Genomic DNA, 25,356 nt, shown 5'->3' with positions numbered 1-25,356 from the left:
ATTAAATCCACTGAAAATGTCTTAATGTATAAAGTGAAACACATCTGGGACATTCATGCATATAGACTGCACCAAGAAAAAGTCATTTCAGTTTGTCAGACAAATGCTTTGTGTTTGATGATGTGTGGCTACAATACTCAAAGAATTATTTAATGAACTTTGGCATATACATTTACATGTCTATTACACATTTCACCACTTAAATGAAAATATGTTTCTCTTAGCATCTGTGGAAGAAACATTAGCATCTCTTTCTCACTCTCTCTCTCTTTCTTTTTGTAAAAAGACTGATGAGCCAAAACAATATGCCCACCTGTTTAATAGTTTGTTGGTCCACCTTTGGAATTGCATATACAGTGATTGTGTGTGTGTGTATGTGTGTGTGTGTGTGTGTGTGTGTGTGTGTGTGTGTGTGTGTAGCATGGATTCCAAAAATCTTCGCTAGGTTTTTGGATGTACAAAGCACAAATTGTCAATTCATAGTTTTCGCAGTTCCATTAAATTAAAGGCCAGCAGTTCGTGGATGCAGAACTGTCACTTGATAGCATCCTAGATGCACTCCATCAGGTTCAGATCAGGATGATTTGGTGGTCGAATATGAACATGAGTTTACTATCATATTCCTCAATAGACTACAGCACAATTTTGTCCTTGTGTTACGGACAGTTATCCCGTAGGAAGAAGCTATCACCATCAGGAAGATCGTCACTCAAGAAGATATGTACATGACTTCCATAATCTTCAAGAAGTTCACAGCCATCATGGTGTCTTTGATTACTACTACAAGTCCCATGAATGCCCAGGCAAATGTCCCCATAGCACAATACTGCCTCAATCAACCTTCATCCATGATGTGGTGCATATTTCGAGTAGTCATTTACCTGCATGACCACATGTCTGGAAACAAGCATAGGCCTTCCATAACAAGATAATCGACTTACCTGACCATGTGAAATGTTTCTACTGATCGAAGGGCCAATCTCAATCACCCCTTGCACCCTGAAATTGTAATTGACAATACTGTTGGGTCACACAGAGATCACATAAGGATCCTATGTTATGAAGCCCCATGTTCAGTTTTGTGTGTGTGTGTGTGTGTGTGAGAGAGAGAGAGAGAGAGAGAGAGAGAGAGAGAAAGCAAGCTGGTATATTTTTACTTCCCTTCTTGTTTTGCCATCTGCCTCCTTAAATCCATTTTTTCATTTTTGAATTAATTACCATTAACATACGTAAGTATAATCTGCATCTCCATAAAAGAGAAAGGTTGGTCCTCAGTTTTAAAGAATATAGCACCAGATCTAATTCCGTGCTTAGTTTTATGTATGTAATTGATTTTCTAAATTATTTCAATCATGCCTAGTTAGTATCTTTTGTTATAGGATGAAATAAGTAATTGTTTCGTAACTTAAATTCTATTGTTGACTTACAAATATAAATTCTGTAATACAAGGGTAATCCCAAAAGTAAGGTATCCTATTTTTTATAAGTACATAGACCTGTTTATTTCTACAATGGTTTACATCAGTTTACAGCTTGAACATTTAGCTACTTTTCGACATAATCACCATTTCTGTCAGTGCATTTTTGTAAACGCTGTGGCAGTTTTTGTATGCTCATGTCATACCAGCTCGCCACCATGCTGTTCAGGAAGTTATGAACCTCTTCTTTCACCTTGTAGTTGGAGCTGAATTGCTGTTGTTTTAACCTAGGGAACAGGCAATAGTCACTGGCCGCCAAGTCAGGACTATAGGGTGGGTGGGTGATTATGTTCCACTGAAACTGTTGCAGGAGAGCATCAGTTTGCTGAGCAATGTGTGGGCGAGCATTGTCATGGAGAATGTGTACGCCCTTACTCAACATTCCTCTTCTCTCGTTCTGAATTGCCCTTTTGAGTTTTTTCAGAGTCTCACAGTACCTGTCAGTGTTAATTGTGGTCCCAGCAATTCAGCTCCGACAACGAAGTGAAAGAAGAGGTTCATAACTTTCTGAACAGCATGGCAGCAAGCTGGTATGACATAGGCATACAAAAACCGCCACAGTGTCTACAAAAATGCATCAACAGAAATGGTGATATGTCGAAAAATAGCTAAATGTTCAAGCTGTAAACCGATGTAAACCATTGTAGAAGTAAACATGTCTATGTACTTATACAAAAATAGGAGACCTTACTTTTGGGATTACCCTCATAACTGTAATCATTTGGAAGACAAAATGCTAGAAATCTTTAAGTATTTATTTGACTCTGTTTGAAAACATGTTAGCAAAACCAGCCCTTCATTAATTCCAAATTAATTAACAGTTTTGTCAAAAGTAGTGTTTGCGTAACGATATATCTTTATTTCATCATTTAAGCAAATAATTCAGCTTAAGCCTTTTAGTAGAAGAAACTGTTAAAAGGAACGAATTTTTCAATGTATTCAGTTAATTAAATAACTTAAGATTTAATTGTAATTTCTGTAAATCAAACATCGAACAATGTGAAGTTTCTGTACCTATTATTATGAGGATATATAAGGGCCCAATTTTTTCAGTCCATGGCCGAGTTTCAGACGAGAAACCTGTGCCCGTTAGATCAACAACAATGCATCAACGTAACTGTGAAATAAGTGTTACACAATTAGGCCATGTGTTAAAACAATGATAGTGACTGTTCCATATGTACCTTTATATTCGTCAAGAACTGTGAATTTTATGGTTAGGGTTTTCGCTACTCATAGATGTTCAACAGTAAACTACTGTAGCAGTATGTGGATGTTCACCTGCAACCTATTAATGAGGCTTATCGAAAGTTAAACAATAGTGCACTGGCCATATAAATGGGTATATGGGGAGGGGGGACGGGGGGGACGGGGGGGGGGGGGGGAGCGAGGGGGGGGGGGGGTGGTTTGTGAAAGTGAAAGCAAACAACTGTGTAACGCAAATGTGCACCAGTTGGCTACACCATTTACAGATTTACAGTAGACGGTACTACACTTCCTCCCCAATTTTTTCCGCCAGTATGTCAACACCGAGGACAACAAACGAAGAAACAAAGCAGGGAACATCATCACATATGCTAAATGGCATGCTCCGAAACACTGGTGCCTGCACCAGCACTATACCCTGCTGTTAGATCTGCCTGTTCCACTTACAACGTGAGCGAGCCTCCCATGTACATGTTTTTCTGATGATGTGTGGATATCCAACACATTGTCACTCACTTGTGGTTTCACTATTCTTCAACCACCATGTGAACAGATGATCAGCTTCACTGTTTCCAAGATGCTCGTTCTCAAAGAAGTGGCAGGTAATAACAATCTGTCTTTTGTCAAAGTTCTTCACATCTATGAATTTCTCCATTTGTGGCCAGTATGCTCTCTAGAATGATTCCCAATTCATCTTTTCTCCACTGACATTCTTACCTTATCGTGTCACATGCCCACAAAACTCTCAGGCAGCATTCAATCTCAGATTGAGCAGTTCTCACAATGTTTTGGCTCAACAGTGTGTGTTTATGAAATGTTGTGTATCCTTGAACACCTCCTCACCAAGAAATGAAAAGTATATCTAATTCAATTAGCATAGGAATGACTGACCTTTTCCATCTGGTGCTTCCTGATCAGCTTGCGGAAGATCAGTTTCCCATTCCTTCCACACAAACCAGCGTAAATCTTGTTCAGGTTCATGCAGCCTTTGAAAAATAAATTGAATAATACACTTGCAGTAAACTGTTACAAACAGGCAATAGTTGCACTGCTAAGGGAAATGATTCTATACACAACAAATCTGTTATAATCAAACAAGGAAAATCCAGGATTGAATAATGCAATATTATGCAAAGGATACAGTACTACTCATAATATAATGGAGATCCTGCGCAGATAGGCACATCAAAAAGACTTCGGCACAAGTGGGATTTTGGCTGAAAAGGCCTTAACCAGAACTTGACAAAACACACACACACACACACACACACACACACACACACACACACACAAATGATGCAACTCACACACCTGTGTTTGCATGAGGTCGTGGGGGGGGGGGGGGGGGGGGGGCGGTTGCGTGCGCATGTAGTCTAATTCCGATGAAGGCCTTTTTTGCTGAAAGCTTACTTGGTTGACAGCATTTTTGTTTTGCATATATGTGACTCAGCATCTCTGCTATATGGGAAGTAGTAATATAACCTTTTCATAATATTGCAAATTTGTTATAATCATAGTCACAAAGCAAACAGCTACAAGGTACTCTGTTTAAAGTGCAAAATGAGCATGATTCATGACCTATCACAGAAAGAGACAAAAAAGACTAGTTTGAATTTATGGTTCAACTGCTTCAGAAAGAAATTCATATGCCTCATAACAAATTTTCAAAAATGCCAATAACACAGGCAAATGTTTGATGATGTATTGGTCTTTGCAGGGCGCCATTATACAACAAGACTGTTAAACATTTACACTCTGCTTTCTTAACTGAAAGATTAGTCATAGTTGTTTCTTTCCAGGATAGCTGCTGCTGATGGGTACCACAAACTTAGACTTTCTTCATGAGACAACTTTTGCTAAACTGAATAATAGTGATGTACTGATATCACATAAATAATTTTAGCTAAATAACTGAAAATATGGAATATGTCCAACAAGTAGCTAGTAATATGTTGATGAAGATGTACATTAGTTACAGTTATTACAATTTTTACAAAAATTCTTGCTGATTTTACTGCATATATAGACATTTGTGTGATAAAACTGTATTTACAATTTTTCAATCAGTATTTTGTGCCATTTGAATAATAATTTAAGCTTCATGCCTAATTCACATCATGCACACTGTATTGCAATACACAGGGTGATCCTTATTAATGTTTAAAAATCCCCAAAATGACATTGATGGTGCTGAGACAAGTAATTTAATATAAGACACACGGGGTCACAAATGTCGGGAAACAGCCCAAAAATGGATGAGAAAGGTTGAATGTGTAATGTCACCAGATGATGTGCCACATTGCATGTGCAGTGGCTGGGCTTGGGCATGAAGGGCTGATTGAGCAATGCAACAGTTGCATACGACCTAACGGTGCAAATTTCGAATATCCTTTGTAAATGTTAACTGTTGTAAATGTAGAAGTTACACAATTATTGTCCTCGCTGCAGCCAAGTAAAAGCTGTTCTTATTTTGTTTTTTTTTTTTTTTATGATGAAAACAACATGCTAGTAGGGAAGTAAACAGTGACATCACTAAAGACTGAGATTAGAAGGCTGGTATTTCTCCATAACTTATCAACATCAAAACATATAGAATATGATTCAGAGTGACCACATTGTGAACAGCTTTTGTAAATGGGTAATGTGACATAATTTTTTTTCCATCAGCTTCCTTTTGATCTTTCCTCCTCAAAATTAAGGAGGTGTCATTTTCAAGCACTGCTTATATTTTAGCCAATGCAGTACATACTGACCAGTTCTCTCTAATCTTTCCACTATTTGACACTATAGTAATGGCACTACAAGTGAACTATCAAAACTTCATTAGAATTCAAAACCATCATGACAGCAAAAACAGCCAAGTCAGATCATGGTGCCAGGATAGTGCAACATTCTGTAGTGGCATTAAAATTCATTCTTTATAATAGCAGTCTTAATTGACAGCAGATGAAAAATGAGATTCAAAGCATAAAATATTTTTACACAATTGATTGGCAATTGTTAGATATGGCAAATTCCAGTATTTCTTCCCTTCACTTTTATTTCTCCCCACAAATCTCTAGCAGGTTGATGTGCAATTAAAACTTGACTCCACCATATAACATTTGATGAAAATTATAATTGTTAAAACAGGCTCTACCTGATATATGTGATGTCCTTGACTGCTGCTCCAACTGCACTCTTGACTTTCTGCAGTGCACTGCACCACTGTTGGTCAACAAGACTGTGTGCACAGGATGACAATGAAGGTCGAAAGAATGTTCCCCAAAGATCTGCACCCTGTGGAACAAGTAGTGATCGGCAAATAGCAGCATGGTCCTGAGAAATGGCTGCATGCCCTGCCCTGACAGCAGCTAGACCTCTCAAAGTGCGCACCAGTTTTAGCAGCATCGTTACTTCTTGACACACATACTCTCGTGTAGCATCCACCCATGAAGATAATGACTCTTTGATTAATCCTGGCAGAAGAGGATCCACCTGCTGAGGTGATGATGGCCTACAAGTAATAATTCAATTACATCCTAGTTCAAAGGTCATCAAGCAACTAAATAGCAACACGTCATCTAACATAAAAAAGAAATACTATTATGGTAACGGAAATTACAGGTTCAAAACAGACAAAACTGACGCTACAAAATCACTCACCTATAGTGCACTGATGTGTGGCACAATGCCATGCATACTAACACAGATACATTACTAACTTCACAGTAATTTCTCTTTATGCATGCGCGCACCCACACACACACACACACACACACACACACACACACACACAACTTTGGGTGGTAAAGTGGGCTGCTTAATCTAGAGAAGGAACACAGTAGCTAATACAATTTGGTATGTTGTAACTGACCTGCATAACATATGAAAAACATACACACAGACATGCCTTGATTTTTTTACACTAATTAGTGAAATTAGCTTTTCCAGTATTTTTGCCTTTTATTCTGACATGCTATTCCACTATTAATGAATGTGACTTATGCAAATGAAGCTTTTGCTGTGCATAAAAAGTCATTACTGCAGTTGCAGTTAGTGTTCTCTGTTGAGGACTACTTAGATCATACAGAAAAGGCCAAATTCTGAACTAAATTTAGTTCCCAATAGCATTGTTGCCCTGTATTGCACCCAAAACTAGTTTCACTTGTTATTAATGACTTTACTGGCCCACTAATTGTTCACTCTACAGCTACGAGACAGCAAATTCTGATGGCATTTAGGTGGCAGTTACTAACACTAAACCATTATTGGCTGTTATTCTTTCATGTGACAGCAATTCACATAGCGAGGAAATTGTTCATTTGTTTATCACACGCATTGCTAAAGTATTCTTGCTTTAACAGGAGATAACTTACAAGGTACAGTAAAGCTGTCATCAACTTTTATGTTACTTTGAACACCACGGTGCTTTACTACACATGGTCCTACTGGAGGTGTTATGACCTTACCTTCCACCAATCTTTGAACAGACTTTCCATTCATGTGTAAGGGGATCCACATTTTAACATGACTCACAAAGCAAAGTGCACCTCAGAGTTTTTTACATTACCAAAAATTGCTTGAGGTGAAATAAATTATAAGTGACAGTTTAAAATTCTGATAGTGACTGGAGATTCGACTTGTGATCTCTGGATCCACAGTCTGACACTTAAATGCTGAGCCACAGATAAGGAATATGGGAATAATAATGAAACTTCCGCACAGATTAAAACTGTGCCAGACTGAAACTCGTGCTCGGGAGCTTTGTCTCCCATGGGCAAATACTCTACTGACCGAGCTATCCATGCACGACTCCCAGCCTGTCCTTACAGATCTACTTCCGCTGGTATCCCATCTTCTACTTTCCAAACTTTGCAGAAGCTCTTCTCCGAAATTTGCAAGACTAGCACAACAAACAAATGAGTTACCCACAAACAGCGGAATGTTTTCAGAACGAGATTTTCACCCTGCAGTGGAGTGTCGTTGATATGAAACTTCCTGGCAGATGAAAACTGTGTGCTGGATTGAGACTTGAACTCAGGCCCTTTGCCTTTAACAGGCAAGTGATCTACCAACTGAGCTACCCAAGTACGACTCCAGACCTGTCCTCAGAGTGAAAATTTCACTCTGGAAACATCCCAAGGCTCTGGCTAAGCCATGTCTCAACAATATCCTTTCTTACAGGAGTGCTAGTCTTGCCAAGTTTCGCAGGAGCTTCTGTGAAGTTTTTAAGGTAGGAGATAAGAACTGGAGGAAGTAAAGCTGTGAGGATGGGTCGTGAGTCATGCTCGAGTATTTCAGTCAGCAAAGCACTTACCCAGGATAGGCAAAGATCCCGAGTTTGATTCTCAATACATTATAAAGTTTTAATCTGATAGTAAGTTTCATATCAGTGACATTCCACTGCAGAGAGAAAAATCTCATTCAGGGAATAATAATAATAATAATAATAATAATAATAATAAACAAAGAAAACAATTTATTTATCCACCATCTAATGAAATCAACATCACTACCAATGTTCTTCAGTCATGCACACTGATATGAGCTCTGATAATATATGGAAGTTCTGTGACCGCGCGACTTCTCCAGGACATAATTCAACCAACTTAAGAACCTAAAGACCCACTGAAATATAATCTCCCAACGATGACAATGGAGGAGCTCATTGAAAGCTTGAGACTGACAAATCTGATGTCAAAAGAACTCCATGAAGCACTTACTCGAAATTATGCTGTGATGGCACTTACTCGAAATTATGCTGTGATGGTATTTCATCATGAACCAAATTACTTCTGGGACAGCAGTAGTCCAATATAAAAATTGCAAATGTGATAAAAAATTAATCTGTGATAGGGTCAGTGGTAGTGCATATTTTGTAAAAATCAACAATGAAATTTGTGCTTAACACAGAGAAAATGAAAATAGTCACATTTGCGCCTCTTTTGAAACATAATGAGATAAGAAAGGAAGATGGCGAGAAAATATATTATCAGGTTACATACCTCTCACTAGCACCCATACTAATGATAGTAAAATAAGGGTACTCTCAATCCCCTGGGTACCTTAAAATCTTTCACAGTTCATTTCTCTTCACCCATGGGAAAAGGAACCCCTGTTCTCACTGGCACACACAGTGTGTGTGTATTAATGCCCACTTCTACTGATCTGCTTGTCTTTACCTTAGTATATGCGCAAGGAAAGATAATTCAGTACAAAAATATAATTAATTAGAGTGGAGAGCAGTTACGACGGTGGGGCAAGGACGGATGTGCAGAAGCATGTTGAAGCGTACTTACCACATGATTCACAGCCATCATGAAACAGTGATATTCTTGTCTTCTTTCTGTGCACATCACACTGTGTTTGTAAAGCTTACTGTTTATTTTTATTTCAATCACAGTGTCTCATGCTGAATGATTATTGTGCCCTTATATTGTTCATCATGAGTGACGATAAGCAATCATGCCAAGTGCTGCACAAACAAAGATGACACTACGAACACCTATTTGAAGATTCGAATTTTGGAAAAATTTTTTAAATGCTGTATCTCTGTAACAGTTCTATATATTTTGTTAGAGTTTTTTTTATTTGAAAGGTAATTAAATTGCAATAGTATCCTCCGTTTGGACATACCTGTCAAAGTTCTTTAACTGTCACCTTTTGAATTATTTTTATAAATTACAGAAAAAAATTATTTTTTCAGAAATGTCAAGCCAGGAAAAGTTATATTTTTTCTGTTGATTAGTACCATATAGTACCATATTCTGTGTAATGGAGAGCTTCCACTTTTAAGTTTTATTTTAAAAAATCTCTCTCTCTCTCTCTCTTTTACTTTCAAGGGTAGTGTATGTCTTCACTGAAGTTGTTTCTTACTAATTTGTTACAATGTTTATTTCTATTGTCTTTGTTGCAGTTATTTCTTATCACTTTCTTTGTTGCAGTCATTTCTTTCCACTTTCATTGTTCCAGATATTTCTTACACTTTGTTTTAGTTTCTTGGCAGTTTCTTTATTGTGTTTGTTAATTGCAGGTTTCTGCATTGTAGTTGTTCTGTGCTAATTTGTTTACTGTTGCGGCTTCTAAGAAATATGAGAGCATTCAGTGATTTCTGTGTTTTCATGAGGAGTTTGCAAGTTAACGCAGTCACAGTGTGTTTTGTGAAAATGACTGAAATGTCTTCTGGCTGGGGCCACAGGAGAGTGAAGTGTGCTGACTATTTGCTTATCCATAAAAGAGTGATATATAAGACAAACAAAAAACAGACTTTCTTCAGGTTGGGAATAAGTATTCTCATCTAAAGACTTTGTTTCAAAGTTAAGATGTTTCCAGTGATGACTTTTTGTGTTCTTTTTTTTCTGACAGAATAACAACAATGACAGTATCTGAACAAGGCGAAGACTCTCATGGTGCAGATGATGCAGAATTCGCATCAATAGAGGAAGAAGTAAATACCCTGAATCAGTCAACTACAGAAGTAGGTGTTAGTCTTGTCAAGAAACCGTGGTCGGTGAAGTCGAATCATAAACTCTACGCATCAAGAAAGTGCAAAGAAGTTACTAAAGCTATGGATAAATACACTACAGCAAAACTGCCCACACTTTTCAAATTAGAAATTCCATCTTCAAAAGAAAATGAACCAAAGCACTCTTATACCTCTTGCCAGGAATTTTTCACAAATATCAATTCAGCTGTTGAATATTGTGCATCCCACAGTGAAAAAGTGCAAGTTTTAACTATTATTCCAGAGACATTTTCAAAGAAAACAATTTTGAACCATGTTCCATCAGTATCAATGTACACGGTAAACAAATCAAGAAATGTGAGGCCTGTAAAAGGAGTCTTTGAAAGGCCAGATCCCTATTATGATCATCCTGTAGAAGTAGCTCGAGTTCAAATAATGCAGTCATTTTATCCGGAAGATAAATGGGACTGTTCTCACCAGAGTGATAACAAAAAAGACAAGAAGAGGTACATGACTTGCAGCATTAAAGAAAATTTTACAATTTATAAGAGCAACTATGCAACTTCACATATTGGAGACCAAAATTTTATGCACTACGATCTAAGCGGGTAGTTCCACACCCACCTAGAGATGTCTGTCTGTGTGTGTAATGTGTGAATTTTGAACTTTATGTGGTAACTCTGAAGAATTTACTGTCCAGGAAGACACAGCAAACAACTATGCAAAAATTACATATGTGCCATGGGAAGGAAATAAACTAATTAAGAAAACTGTTGGCTTCGACAGTTTCATTGATGAACTTGGTAAATGGTCAGTGAAAGCAGTAACACATGAGTATCTGAAGAAATTGCAACAACACATTGCAGAAGTGAAAGGATGTGTACAGGTTGAAGAACTATGTTTAGTGCTTCACTGTGATTTTGATGATAACTGGTCTGTAGTTCTCCCACAAGAAGTACAAGAGTATCATTGGAATAATGACCAGGTTTCAATTTTTACAGGAGTGACATATTTTCAAAACAAGACCACAAGTGTTGCAGTGACACAGGGTATGACTCAGCACATGCTTTGCTAGCAATGCACAAAATTCTTCAACTGCAAACAGGGGCAGAGAATATCATCATTATTTCTGATGGTGCTCCTAGGCATTTTAAAAATTTTTACGAGCTGTTTGAATTGAGAAAGTCGCTTGTGCCAACTGACTGGGTATACAGTGCCGCTGGTCACGGGAAGGGGCCTTGTGACGGTGTAGGAAGCCTGCTGAAGCACCATGCTACAAAACACAATCTTTCCAACCCAATACGGCTGTGATTCAGAATGCTGAGGATTTTATGAGAGTCGTGAAATCTTACACATCCACAGCCCTCATTCTTTTGTCCAAAGACGAAATCAAAGAATTCCACGAGCAGAAAAAAAAGAATGGTACAAACAAACTACTCCTGTGAAAGGAATTCAGAAGACACATTTTTGGACTCAAAGTGATGGGCAAACTCATATTGCATGCACTTTAAAGAGCAAGAAAGAAGAAATTTCGTTTGTTTGGCCAACACTTCAGAAACAGCAGGATAATATTCAGATTCACAACCTGAGAAGGGGGATGTTTGTGGCGTGTGTGTATGACTGTGACTGGTGGGTTGCACAGATATAGACACCAGTTATGAGTTAAACAAAACTGTAGTGAACTTTATGCTACCGCATGGATCAGCTGCTGGATATAGGCTTCCACCTGAAGGACAGCAACAATGCCATCAGTGCTCACTTCCTGTTCACAATGTTTTGAAGATTGTAAGTGCTCCAGTTCTTATTGGTTCACCAGGAAGGCATCGCTCTACACCAAAGGAAGACACTGAAGCACTGGAACACATTTCTAGTTCCTGGACTGGCTAATTTCAGTACAAAACAGAGCGCACAGAAGTTGTATAAATTGAAACCTTTGGACCTTTCAGATATATTTTGGAACCATTTAACATGAGTCTTACTCATTTTCAAAACTAAAATTATGTTAAATAATGCTAGGTTTTTATTTTTATGAGCCTGTTATGAGATAATATGGTAATAAAACAGGTTTTATGTATGGCAAAAATTTCAATTGTTTGTGAAACCTGTTCAACCTAAAAGTGGAAGTTCTCCTTTTCAGGGAATGTAGAACTATATGGTACCAATAAACAGCAAAAATCAAATTTTATAAATTAGCATTTAAAAAAAAAAAAATTCGATAAATTATAAAGGAAGTACAGAACGCTATAGTAAAAGAACTTTGACAGATGTAGGATTTCTTTGTAATCATAAAGCAATTATCATTCAAATTAAAAAAACAACAAAATATCTAGAACTGTTCCAGAGATATAGCATTTTAAATGAAAAGCTGTATCTCGGAGCAGATTTTTTATTTTATTTTATTTTTTTTTTGGAAAAAAAGAAAAGAAAGTGTGTTCCTTACTTAGTCCTTCATTTTAACATATGCTAAACTCAATAACATCTGAGACTATGGAGGTAAGATTTTTTCCTAGCCTGCCTGAACTGACATGGACAACACCTAAAAGAAACAAATGTGGATAAAATGTCAAAAATTGCTGTCACAGAGTGATGACGAAACCTATAAAATGACACTCATTCAATTACTCCCACCCCACTTGCTGTGGTCCAATAGGTGAAGGTACTATATGTGGGATTAAAACAGGAATAAAAGTACAGAAGAGTTAAAAAGTAAGGCACAAGGAAAGTTAGGTGCCTTTTCTTTTTTTGCAATGTCTAAGCATCATACCACAGAAAATTAACTGCAGATAAGACATGTCAGAAAAAGGGTGTATAGTTAGCATACCACAGATGACTCAACCTGCAAGTGTGGACAGAGAGATGCAGGCCATCTTGTAAAATTCCCCCCCCCCCCCAAATTCATAATAGCGGATAAGACACAGTGGCAACTCAATCCAAAAGAAGACAGGAACCTGGAATGTCTTTCCTGCTCTTCACAAAAGGCATACAGCATTGTTAACAGGAGTTTCTGATCCAAGCAAGATGTCCTCTGCTCTGCCATTCCTTGAGATCTCCAAATTTTACGCTGTGTTGTGACTTTAAATGGGAATGCTGCAATTGGGCTCTGAGAGTGTGACATATTTTGTGGTAAGAGTTGCTTCAGTTGTGGTGCAAATGAACATCATTGGCACAGTAGTGGAAAACTTCAAATTACACACATATAGAAAAGAAGTTATACTGCCACTGTTTACGAATGTGCATTACATATCCATGGTCTTCATGCAACACACAGTATTGTACTCGCATACACAGTTTCCGGCAACTGCAAAGCAAGATTGTGTGGACATTAATCATTTGTCTTTCAGGACTCCACACTTGGAGTTCATCACACACATAACAGATGTGCAAGAACAATGTTTGCTCCACTGCAAACTATCAGCACTAGCTAACTTACATGTTTTTGTAAGAATAATTGTGAATTGTAACTGGAGACCAGTTGTAAACTATGTAATCAAATCCTCTGTTGCATCATTTATATCACTCAGACAAGCTTCCCCACTTATAATTCAAATCTTGCTTTGCATTCTATACAACTCACATTAACAGAGTATATTTTATGTTGTCCATTAGTTCAATTCTGTTCAATCACTGATGTGAAGTGTGATGCTGATTCATTTGATGTAAGGTGGTTATTTGCCAATGCTGTATCTTTTAGTATGCTAATGTAATAACTAGAAATTAGAGATTTCAAAAATAATTTCCAGAAGTTGGAAAATAAAATAAACTTTAAACTTTTCTAGTTACTTTTTTGTGTGTGACAAGTCATACCGTGAAATGATAATACCTTCATAATAGTGCAATGATATATTGTCATTACCTGAATTCTAAAATGACTGATGGTAACAATTTAAAGCCAATGGTGTCTCTTAAATCAATGAGACTGATGGATGGAGGAGCATCTTGCCCTACGATTGATTTCAAGATCTGGTAAATAAGTCCTTCGTGCATAACACCATCTTCTAAAGTACCTGAAAGAATAAAGTGCTGTGACACTCAAAAATGTATGTAAAAACTACTTCAATGTTAAAAACAAGAAATGGGGTGGAAAATACATAAGTTGTGGAGATAAGACCACTACTTACCAAATAGAGAGACACTGGGTGTCAAATAGATATTTAGAAGATTAACGTAACTTTGGGATTGACATTCTAATGAGACAATTGTAGCTGTCAGTCTCCAGCCAATCATACGTCTACAGCAAATGCAATGTGCTTGCTGCGTTGCTTGTTTAATATGATCATACAGATCACAGTGCCTTGTCAAGACTGGCATAACTGGCCCTACCTGAATGCATCCACGTTCAAGAAAAAAATAAATAAATGCTTTCCTCATTGTGGTGTGACCCCTGTTAGCTTCATTTTGTGTATGTATTGGAATTTCTTTGTACACTGTTCTCCCAACAAACACAAAGTCATCTGTTTCAGGCTCATTATCTGATGTATTGACAGCTATATTGTGCAAGATAAATGCTGCAACTATATTAACTACCACACAATTTAGCTTTACTCTGAGTACTAAACTTAAACAGTGAAATTGTTTTTTTGCCACTTCAATCATTCTTTCATCTGATGATCTGGTTGTCTTGTGCGCTCAATTATAGGTTTGCTCAGCTGCTGTTTCTTTGCTGTGTATTGGGATTATCAGATACTTGCAACACTGGCAGCCACTGTCTGTTAGGTGTACACCTTTTGGAATTTCTTCCGTTTCCAACTCAGAATGTACACCACAGTTTCCAAAATTGTTGCTGTCATGGGCAGATCCTGGTCATCTAGCTATGCTAATTGAACATCATAGCTTAGCACCTGTGACTGCTTGTTTTTTTTTATGGAAATCTCCTGTGATGATTCCTAAATCTACCTGCACTTTTGACACCAGGCAGTTTAGTAGGGATACAGATAGAGTTAATAGCACGTGAAACACCAGGAAAACACGTTATTTGAACAAAAACACACTGGGTTTTCCTCACGTCATTTTCAACTGCAGGCATTTTGTTTAATTCTTTCTTAAGTGAGGCAATGCAGGCTGATATTTTCTGCACAATTCAGAAATCTGTTGCTACAGCTGTCTTACACAAATCACCAATTACCATCTGAATGCTTCCTGTGGCTTAAAATCACATGCACACTGGAGTCAGGACTGGTGTCTTTTCATTGTTTTAGCAGATACCACCTCCGCCTTAGTTTTAACTGCCACATAATATATTTGTTCAAGTGGAACCTCAGCTTAACTTCAATTTCTAGAATGGGTTTGCCATTTCACAGAGCATTTGATGAGTTCACTGGAACTCATTGTCATCCACAGTAGGCAAATCAGAATACTCATATCTGTCAATAAGTGAAAGGAAACAGTATAATTCACATCATGTAAAGATCTTGCATGCAGAATGCAGCCTAGTGCAGTGGCCCAAAATGTTCATAAAATGGGAATTATGATACGGTTTCAAATCATACAATTGTTATAATTTCCTTTACGGCCAATACAGTAGAGAAAGTAGTATCAAATGAAAAAAATTATGGTAACTGATCCCATGTCTGAACCTGAAATCCTCTGCACCGCACTCATTTTATCAAAACTACCAGCGGTCTACCAGTTTCATGTCATCCTAGATATTTAGCTCCTGATTGTCTTGTGATCCTTGATCTTCACCTTTCTATGTTGCACCCAAAAAAGAGTGGCTTGTGACGCCCATGTGGCTATTACCGTGCCCTGAATGCAGCAACTATTCTGGACAGTTAACCAGTGCTTCTGTTAATGAGACCTCAATTATTCTCTGAGTGATGCAACTTTGTAGTGTTCTGGACTGTGCAAAGGCTTTTACGCAAATTTCTGTGGTGAGCAAAAACATTCCAAAGACTGCTATAATCAGTCAACATGGCTTGTTTGAAAATCTTTATATGACAACTGTTTTGCACAATGCCTTTCAGTCATGCCAGGGAGTCATTTACTCTGTGTTGCAGGGAGTGTTGTTCTGCTTTGCATTCTTGAATGATATCATCTTTCCAGCCACAGCAGAACAGCATCAGCAACAACTGGTGGAGATTTTCAAATGCCCATAACAGCACAGTGTGGTATTGAAAACTGCTAAGTGTTTTCAGCAAACGTCAGATGACCCTTCTGGGCCATCTAATTTTACCTGCAGATTCATTGCTGCTACTACAGAAAGCAGAAGCTATTACCGAGATCCCATGGCTCGAATTTTTACCAACAACATCGACTCCACTCAGCCACACTGCAAAAACCGCTAAATGAGGCACTTACTGGACCAATCCACTGGGCAGATGAGATGAATTTCTAATGCAGTGAAGCACTGAATGTACCACTCACATTAACAGTTAATGCCAATCAGAGATATACTGATGCAACGTTTCATCAGGAAGTTGACAGAGCTTGGCAACCGCTTGCCTTCGTGTGAAAGCTCTCCACCTATCTGTAGAAATGTAGTGCTTATGACTGTCAGCTCCTGTCTATGTACAAAGCAACCAGGTACTTTCGACAATAGTTGGAGGCCAGAGAATTCAGGATATTTATCCCTCACAAGCTGCTTATTGATGCTTTCCAGCAAAACAACATGCATTCACAAGGCAGTACAACTACCTGGAATTTATTACTCAATTCAGACATGGTACCCATGACATTTCTGGTACAAACAACATAGTCACTGACTATCTGTCACAGGTTAACAGTGTGACAAATTTTATCGATTTTGTTCAGCTCACAAAGGCGTAGAATGTTATGAACTCCAGAAACAAATGCACAATGTATTGTCCAGCCTGCAATTACAGTTTGTTGATTTCTCTGGTTCTGATTTCAAATTATATTGTGACATTTCTAGTGGTTGGTCTCATCCATTTCTCCCTCCCAGTTTCCGATGACAATTTCAACAGCCTCAACAACGTATGCCATGCTGGTGTTAGAGCACTGACTCAACTGGCACTGAAACATTTTGTCTGGCCTGGTTTCCAGAACAATTGTCATGAGTGGACTCATGAATGTCTTCAGTGCCAGTGAAGTAAAACAGCCCATCATGCCCATGCGTCCACTGGAGAATTTCCAAATACAAAGATGTGCTCCATACAGGTGCACATCAATACTGTAGATCCACTTCAACCTTCTAATAGTCAACATTATCTACTGACAGGCATTGATCATTTTACTTGTTGGTTAGAAGCTACACCAGTTGGCAGCATATCGGCAGAGATGCTAGCCTTTGCCTTCCTTTCAAATTGGGTTTCTTGTTTCGATTGTCTGCAGCAAATTACTATGGACTTTAACCGACAGTAAAAGTCAGAGTTATTTAAGCAATTCGGTAAACTCTGTGACACTCTCCATCACCAGGTAACCACCTATCACCCAGCGAGCAATGGTATTATTGAATGATGGCACCATACTATAAAGGCTGCATTAATGTCACATAACCCGCTGGACAATTGCAATACCTACGGTCTTAACTTGGCCTTCACACTGCTTATACGAAACAGACTTTGACTCACTGTCAGTAGAGCTCATATTGGTGAAATACTTCATCTGCCCAACGAATTTATCAATTTGAGATCTTTGCAGCTACCAGACCACGACCTATCAGATGTCATTAGTCGTCTGAGGAACCGCATTGCACGCTTTCATCTATATGCAGCCTTCAGACTTGGAACGGCACCCACCTTTTTGCATTGGGGCCTGTTGTGCGTTGTAGCCTGGAAACATGCATGTATGTTATGCTGTGTACAGATGATCTCAAACCATCTCTATAGGCTCCTTACAAAAGGCCCAGATTGGGTGACCTAAGAGGAGAATGAACACTGTATATTGTACTAGATAGTAAAACTACTACTGTCTAAAATGTCAGGGTAAAACCGGCAGACTTATTTCCAGAAATGCCACTTCCACTTGTGCCTCAAAACCAGCCTCAACGTCAAACGCAACTACTAACATCCAGAAATGACTTACAACCAGACAGAAGAACACATCATGTTTATTTTCCAGTAAACGTATCTGAGTGATGTACCGCTTCTCCCTAGATGGTTGATTTAGTGAAAAAAGAAAGTTATCTGCTATACATTATAGCCTGCAATTAGTTCATGCGCCAGCCACTAGATGCCCTCTTCATTTGGTATCAACAGTTGTTTGTTAAATGACACTCCATGGAATTAAAGAGTGAAAACTTCTTTGCCTTACTGAAGACATGTCTCTCCTTGTGTTAATTTTGAAAGCAAAAAGTCTGAGGATGACCGCTTCCTAAGACACAAGAAGTTATCAGTGCCAACCATGTCATGTCCACAAATCTTTTGTGCCATTATGAGAAGAACTGATTACATGATGTTCATACTGCCATCTGTGAAGCCTATTTTAATGGAACAGTGACTTTCACTGCCAATTTACAAAACTCAAAGACTCGCTTCTCATCAACATGCACCTTGTAAACAAATGTGTTATTTACAGTTCTATGAATGCTAAAATATGTGTGTGCTATAACGACTGATTTATCTAACATTCGCACACAAGTAGTTCAGTTGGTTATTGCCATAGCCAAACCAACAGGTCACATATCAATGCCATATATGGACATGGGTCAACACAATTTCTGTGACTGGAAGGAGTAATCATATAGCCAGACAGCTGGTTTTTCCAACAATAGATTACCGTTTATCACTTTCACCCTCTATTCCCTCCAGTGGTGCATGATTTTCTGGCGCAATAGCAAAAAACCCATCTTGCAGGAGCAGCATGAAACCGCCTTATCATGTGTTCTTCACAAGCCTTCTAGGCTGCCATGTCTGCTTGCTTGTTTCTATGGATCCCTAAATGCCCTGGTATCCAGCAGAATACTTCAGCTTCTCCTGTGTTTCTAATACGAAAAGGGAGTCATTCTTCATTTCAATAATATTCCCTACCAGGTAAATCAATGCAATAGCTCAGAAGGCACCAAGAGAATTAGAGCTAATGAGAAAATTTCTTTTCCTATTGTGCCTCTCCTGCTAAAGTGATGTCAAGACTGCAAATAGCTCTTTACTATAAAAGAAGGTTAAAGCTGTCATCAGACCACAGTGCTTTACAGGCATGATCCTACTGGAGGTAGAGATGTTATGCCCTTACCTTCCTTTGACCTCTGAACTCATTCACCCAGCCAATTACAAGGAAACCAACGGTTCCCATGTGGACTCTCAACCATAATGCAAACTGCCACTTTTCTTATTAACAAACCAGTGCCAGAGATGAAAGAAGTGATTTGTAGTGTCACACCCACTAAGCCTTCATAGTAAACATTACTGAGGGAGTTCATGTGGATTATCAAATGCCACATACAAGGCAATGATTACTCTTCAATCAGTACTGTGATTACCTCCTGATCAAACAGATTTAAGTGCAATAGCCTACAGAAGAAGAGTTTTACACAATAAGAATATTGCAGTCATGCTGAAATTGTAGAAGAAAAGCTCTGCACAATGAGTAAAGATCAACAGACCACACATTCCAGTCACATGTATAAATGCAAACAACGTTATCTTTCACTGGAATTAACTATTAAAAGAATGACTAAACAATTTGTTTCTAATTTACAGAACACCAATAAGATCAGAAATAATGATGTTAGTAACTCTGAAGTATGAACACGGAGCTCAGCAGCAGTGAACATAACACAAATAGGATGCAGCTGTTATAATTCTATATTACAATGTATGACACCTGTCACTCGTTTCTAGGAGAGGTAATAGTGAGTGTAGGAGCCTGAGAATGAGTTCTTTACATCTGCCTGCCAAATTCACTTGATGTGCAGCTCAGAACTTGTGCAGCAAAGCATAAACTAGAATAATGTAACAACTTCAAACTGGAACAAGGAAGTAACATGTGACCAAATGAGTCTCTACTACAGCCAGTAGGTCAGATGGTTTCATTGAGTAATAACCTGACAAAATTAAATAGACTGGATGATAAATATTGTAGTGTGAATTGGAGTGCAGATCACTTACCTACAAAACAGGCTTGCAGAAGAGAGAAAGTCTGTACCAACAATTTGACACTATCTAGAACACAGGCTTTCACACTAGTATATGATTCTGACTGGAAAGTCCTTTGCAGTGCTCGAGTGCGTAGCTCCAAAAATCTAGTGAGAAGTTGCTGAGAACTGAGACCTTCAAGGAGAGCAAAAGCACAAAGACTTTTTGCCACTTCCTACAAAGATAAATGATAATTAGAAGTAAAACATTGATCAACTGAATGATTAAAAAAATTTGCAGCATCACACATTTCAACACCAAAAAAATGTGTAATTGTACTGTACCACTGACTGGTAGATCCTATAGGCTAATTGTAACGTTTCATTTATTCACAAATAATTTACATCTTTTCTTCATAGAAGTATGAATGTTGTGCCATAGGCCTAACTGGTGTGGACAATGACGAATGCATGAAGAACGTGGTTGGGTAATACTATGGTAAACGTCCAGCATTTGGATTAAACCTATGCATTTATAACAAATACCAATAGACAGTAGTAAAATATTCACAGGACATACAGGGGATAGGCAAAATAATGTGAACAGTGGTAGTAATGGGATGGTTGTGCTTGATGGTCAACAATGCAGGTAAGGCACGCATCTTACTGGACTGTGTGTGTTCAGTACAGACTAGGCATCAGTGTAAGTTGTTTACAAGTAGTGCACACTTTGTATTTGCATTCAGAGGCCGAGGTTGACATGTAATGAAAGACCTAACAGAGTTCCAAAGAGGGCAGATTGTAGCTGCAGCGTCAGTAACCAAGACAGACAATTTATTGAATATTTCAAGAACAACTGTTTCAACAGTTATGACAGCATACACAAAACATGGAAAGACATCATCGAGTGAACGTAATAGTAGGTGCAAGCCACAACTAAATGAGAGAGATCGTCCGTATGCTAACACTAATTGTGTCAAAACAACACAAAGCTACGGTGGCTAAAGTGACTGCAGAGATCAGTAGCCATCTTTGAGACCCCGTATCTATTGACACTGTCTACCGAGAACTCTATAAAGCAAATATTCATGGATGAGCTGCTGTACCAAAACCATTAGTGATGACAATCAATGTAAAAAGCATAGAACATGGTGTCCGGAGCATAAATCCTGGATGGCTGACCAGTGGAAACACGTCATATGATCCGACGAGTCAATGTTTTCATTATTTCCAATATCGGGCCGGGTTTACATTTGGAGAATGCCAAATGGAGCCTACAAGCCTGATTGCTTGATTCCAACGGTTAAGCACAGAGGTGGAAGTGTGACGGTGTGGGCACCATATCATGCTATTTCGCTGGTCCCATCATTACTCTCAACAGCCGTGTTACAGCCAATGAGTGCGAGAACATTTTAGGTGATCAGGTGCACCCCATGATTCAGATATTGTTCCCCAATAATGATGCCATATTTCAGGATTATAATGCACCCATTCACACAGCCAGGACAGTAAAATCATGGTATGAGGAGTACGCAACTGAACTGCAGCGTCTTCCCTGGCCAGCACAGTCCCCAGACTTGAACACTATCAAATCCTTGTGGGCAGTATTGGAGTGCAGACTCCAGAGCAGATTTCTGCCACCCTCGTCACTACAGCAGTTAGAAGAGGTTCTGATCAAAGAGTGGCATAACATTCCACTGGAGACTATACAATCATTACATGCCTGTATTCCAAGAAGAATCACAGCTATATTACGGGCAAATGGAGGTCCAACCCCTTATTAATAAATCATTCCCAAGTAAGTACAGGTGTTCACATTATTTTGCCTGTCCCCTGTATGCATATTACTCCTGTAATTTAAAATGATGCAACTAATGCAATAACGATATCCTTAATAAACAAGAATTATGCTCATGTTAATCTATACTATTACATATAATAAAACACTATGCATAATCTAAAAATTGTTTTATATACTTTTCTTCAGTGTAAATATTATTCTCTTGTATGTACTATATGGGTACACAGCTAGAATTCAAAACAAGTTATCTTATTTCATGTCCAGCAACAGGTATGCTAAACATTTACAAGAACTGCAGTTTGAAAGAGATCACAGAAACTCTACAGAATATCATTGTTGTCCATTTTACTCACTGCAAATTAACTTAAAAATGTGCAACCTGATCTAATCAAATGCTCTGGTATGTACAATTTTCAGAACATGTGTGGTGAGAAAGAGATGGTGGCAGTCCCATATAACATCAGGAAACATTTACAGCATTCAATTCGTTTGTGAAACACCTTAAAAAACATAACACAAAACATAATGACCTGTGAAAGCCAATACATTTTCCAGCAAATGTACTGGCTGTGCCTCAAGAGAGGGTGTCAACATTGTGTGAATAAGTGCTTGTTTTCAGCTTGCGAAGTTTATTATAGTTTATTGATAGTAACAATGAAAATGATGGGAAGAGGGAAGGTGAACAGAGGATGGGAAGATAGGGAGAAAAAGGTGGTGAACACCCCATGAAGAACATGGAGGACGAGATATGTTTACTTAATGAATACATACATCATTTGTAGCATCCTGTTTCTTTATCTTTTCTTCACAATTTTTCAATATGGTTGGGAGGAAGTCACTTATAGTGCTCCATTGTCGCTCTACCACTGGGAATAAGTACTCTATCTGCTTGCCTGACAATCCACTATCTCCACCAGACTGTAACTGAAGACCTACAAACAAGAAAGTTTATTTAAAAAAAGATATAGCATGTGCTGCACAAACTTTGATAATAAATACTCTGTCAATAAAACTGATCTGAGTTGAAGTCAGACACATGCCTAGATTTTTTGTGTTAAATGTGGCTGTATCATTGTACACTCTGAGTGTATTGCCATTATTTACTGTGAATCATACATCAGTAGTAGCAGCAAAAGAGAGCTTGAGTTTTACTGAGTAAGAAAACTTGGAAATCATTCAAGTTTGTTGCCAACTTCTCACTAATGTTGAATGTTTTAGACAACATACACATTCAATCACACGCTATATATATATAAATTTTCCTGCATTTGAAGTCAGCCCTCAATAGGCACTGAAGACAACTTTCTTCACAGGTGTTAATTTTCTGTAATGAGGATAAATATAACTGGCCACACACAAGAAAGATGTTCTCAATAATACAGCCAGCTGTTTAGGAAATAGTGAAAGTATGAACTTGCAAAATACTGCTATTGCTGCTACATGTTTGTTCTACTTACATTACAATGGTAGTTCTTTTCTAGATTGCACTTCATTAACATGAATCAGTGATAAAACCAAGAAAAGGTTATAAGACAGAATAATGAAAGGGGCTTAAAATAATATTACTGTCCAGAGGGACAATACAAGCATTAGAACATAAGTTTGTTAGTTTAATGGCTTTGACACATTTCCATATATATCTGTTTACTTTGTAACCTGGCCACTGCTAGTTCTTGTTTCAAGAGGGTAATAACAGCTGTATTTATATTTTGCATATTTGCTGTTGTGTTTTTTGCAACAAAGTGAAGAATTCTCAAAATTGCAACTGCAGTAAATAGAAAAATTGACTGCTGTAAGTGGTAAATATCAAGTTTAACAGAAAATAATTTTCAACATAAAAGAAAAAGCTCAGATACAACAACTAATATTGATATTTCTTTTATTTATACCTGTGTTCAGGTGCCTTGCAAAAAGAAAAAGTTGAGCTGCCCGTAAGTAATTTTCCTCATCAAATGCTATCCATATATGTTCGGGAATAACAATCAATACTCTTATCTGAACAGCAACTGAATAGAATGAACTCTTAGGAGCAGATCTGAAACATAGTATACACAAATTACAAATTTATTCTTAATTATCACTAATTACAAATAATGTATCTGCAGTCCTTTCTTTGGTCTGGCTGCAAATAACTTTTTTTGCACAGAAGCCACATTTTTGCAGCATGTATATGTTCATCTCAAGTAGCATTAAATGATAAAAATCTTTCAACTTTAATAATAAGATGGCAAATTAGTCAGGAAATTGTAGGCCCCAGCTATCAGTTACTAAAACTGCAGCAGCTGTGAGAAAAATGGAAATAATTTACAACAATTAAGGGTGGCAACCTAAAAATTTCAGAATCAAACTTGCTTTGTAAAGAATGTGAGGAGATTCAAGAGAGAAAATAGTGGTGGAACGCAATCAACCTAACTGCAATACTTCTTTACCTTCACTTTTTTTCTTTCTCAGGTAGTGTACAGTTTTATAGAACATACGTTTTTAAGATTAACAACTGTTCCATCTGCTTCACTGTCAGCAATTATGCATCTGAACATATATTAGAGTAGGGCTCAACAACACACTATTGCTCACAAGTAGAGCAGTTGCAGTGTGGTGGAGAGTGAGCGAAATGTGCGCACATCATGTGGTCGAAACAACACAGGAGAAGAGCCAACTGTGAAATAGTGGAGGGTTAGTTTTGACACTGGTGCCATCTAATAGCATCAGGATCGCATAACACCAACAATGCCTTTGTATTTCAATCCACAGTGTGAGGAATCTTTATTTTTTTCCACAAAAAGATGGGTTTGCAAAATATTTAGTGTGCCATAAGAAATTGAATACTTTTAGGAATTTCAATTTACAAAGGTACTACCTTTCTTAACATGTCAGAGAAAACAGAAAAGGACAATGTCAAGGACCTGAGTATGTACAAGATATTTTAAAACCTAAAAGGAAGCTCTCTGAAGAGGAGCAAGAAAAATCAAGCAAGTTATTGTTTAGGAGAGCTACAAAATTACACAACTCTTAGCAACGTCCATGCGTCTTTCATGGACGGTGATTTATTAAAAGTCTACTTAGTAGCTGCAGCTGAACATTTATGTCCACATTAGACAGAACATTTTCATGTGGTGCTGTTATCAAACATGTCAATCGTGCACCACAAACTGTTTATGGCAGACAACATTCAGAGTCAGGTCGTAAAACATTTGTTGCAAATTCTTTAGTGCTCTGTGAACACATAGATGTCACATGCACACAGCTGGATGTGATATTCTTAGGAGCATTTAAGAAGTTGTAGAAAATTTAGGTTTGACACGGAATTTATAACTTCACGGGTCTACAGACAGAGCGTCAGTCATTTTTGGAAATTTATGAGGATTTTCAGCATAACTGAGTGGGAAAATGAAAAAGTTTTGAGCACCCAATCTTTTATGCTTCCCAACCATACAGATTAATTTAGGTCCACTCTAAA

At 37.9% G+C, this 25,356-nt stretch overlaps 1 protein-coding gene across 1 annotated transcript in view; it reads right to left on the bottom strand.

The window, feature by feature from the left end:
- LOC124709047 (conserved oligomeric Golgi complex subunit 1) overlaps positions 1-25,356 on the bottom strand; it is a 169,493-nt gene that overhangs the window by 122,200 nt on the left and 21,937 nt on the right. The window contains exons 3-8 of the mRNA XM_047240693.1: positions 23,789-23,934; positions 22,671-22,831; positions 20,133-20,334; positions 13,985-14,135; positions 5,824-6,180; positions 3,576-3,670 (exon numbers count right to left, since the gene is read on the bottom strand). Coding sequence (XP_047096649.1) covers positions 3,576-3,670; positions 5,824-6,180; positions 13,985-14,135; positions 20,133-20,334; positions 22,671-22,831; positions 23,789-23,934 — 1,112 coding nt within the window. The remainder of the gene's footprint in view (positions 1-3,575; positions 3,671-5,823; positions 6,181-13,984; positions 14,136-20,132; positions 20,335-22,670; positions 22,832-23,788; positions 23,935-25,356) is intronic.

This window comes from Schistocerca piceifrons, chromosome 7, assembly GCF_021461385.2.
Source record: "Schistocerca piceifrons isolate TAMUIC-IGC-003096 chromosome 7, iqSchPice1.1, whole genome shotgun sequence".
In the NCBI taxonomy this organism is placed as follows: Eukaryota; Metazoa; Arthropoda; class Insecta; order Orthoptera; family Acrididae; genus Schistocerca; species Schistocerca piceifrons.
Note: the sequence above shows the minus strand (reverse complement) of the source record. Positions and strands in the feature narration are given on the sequence as shown.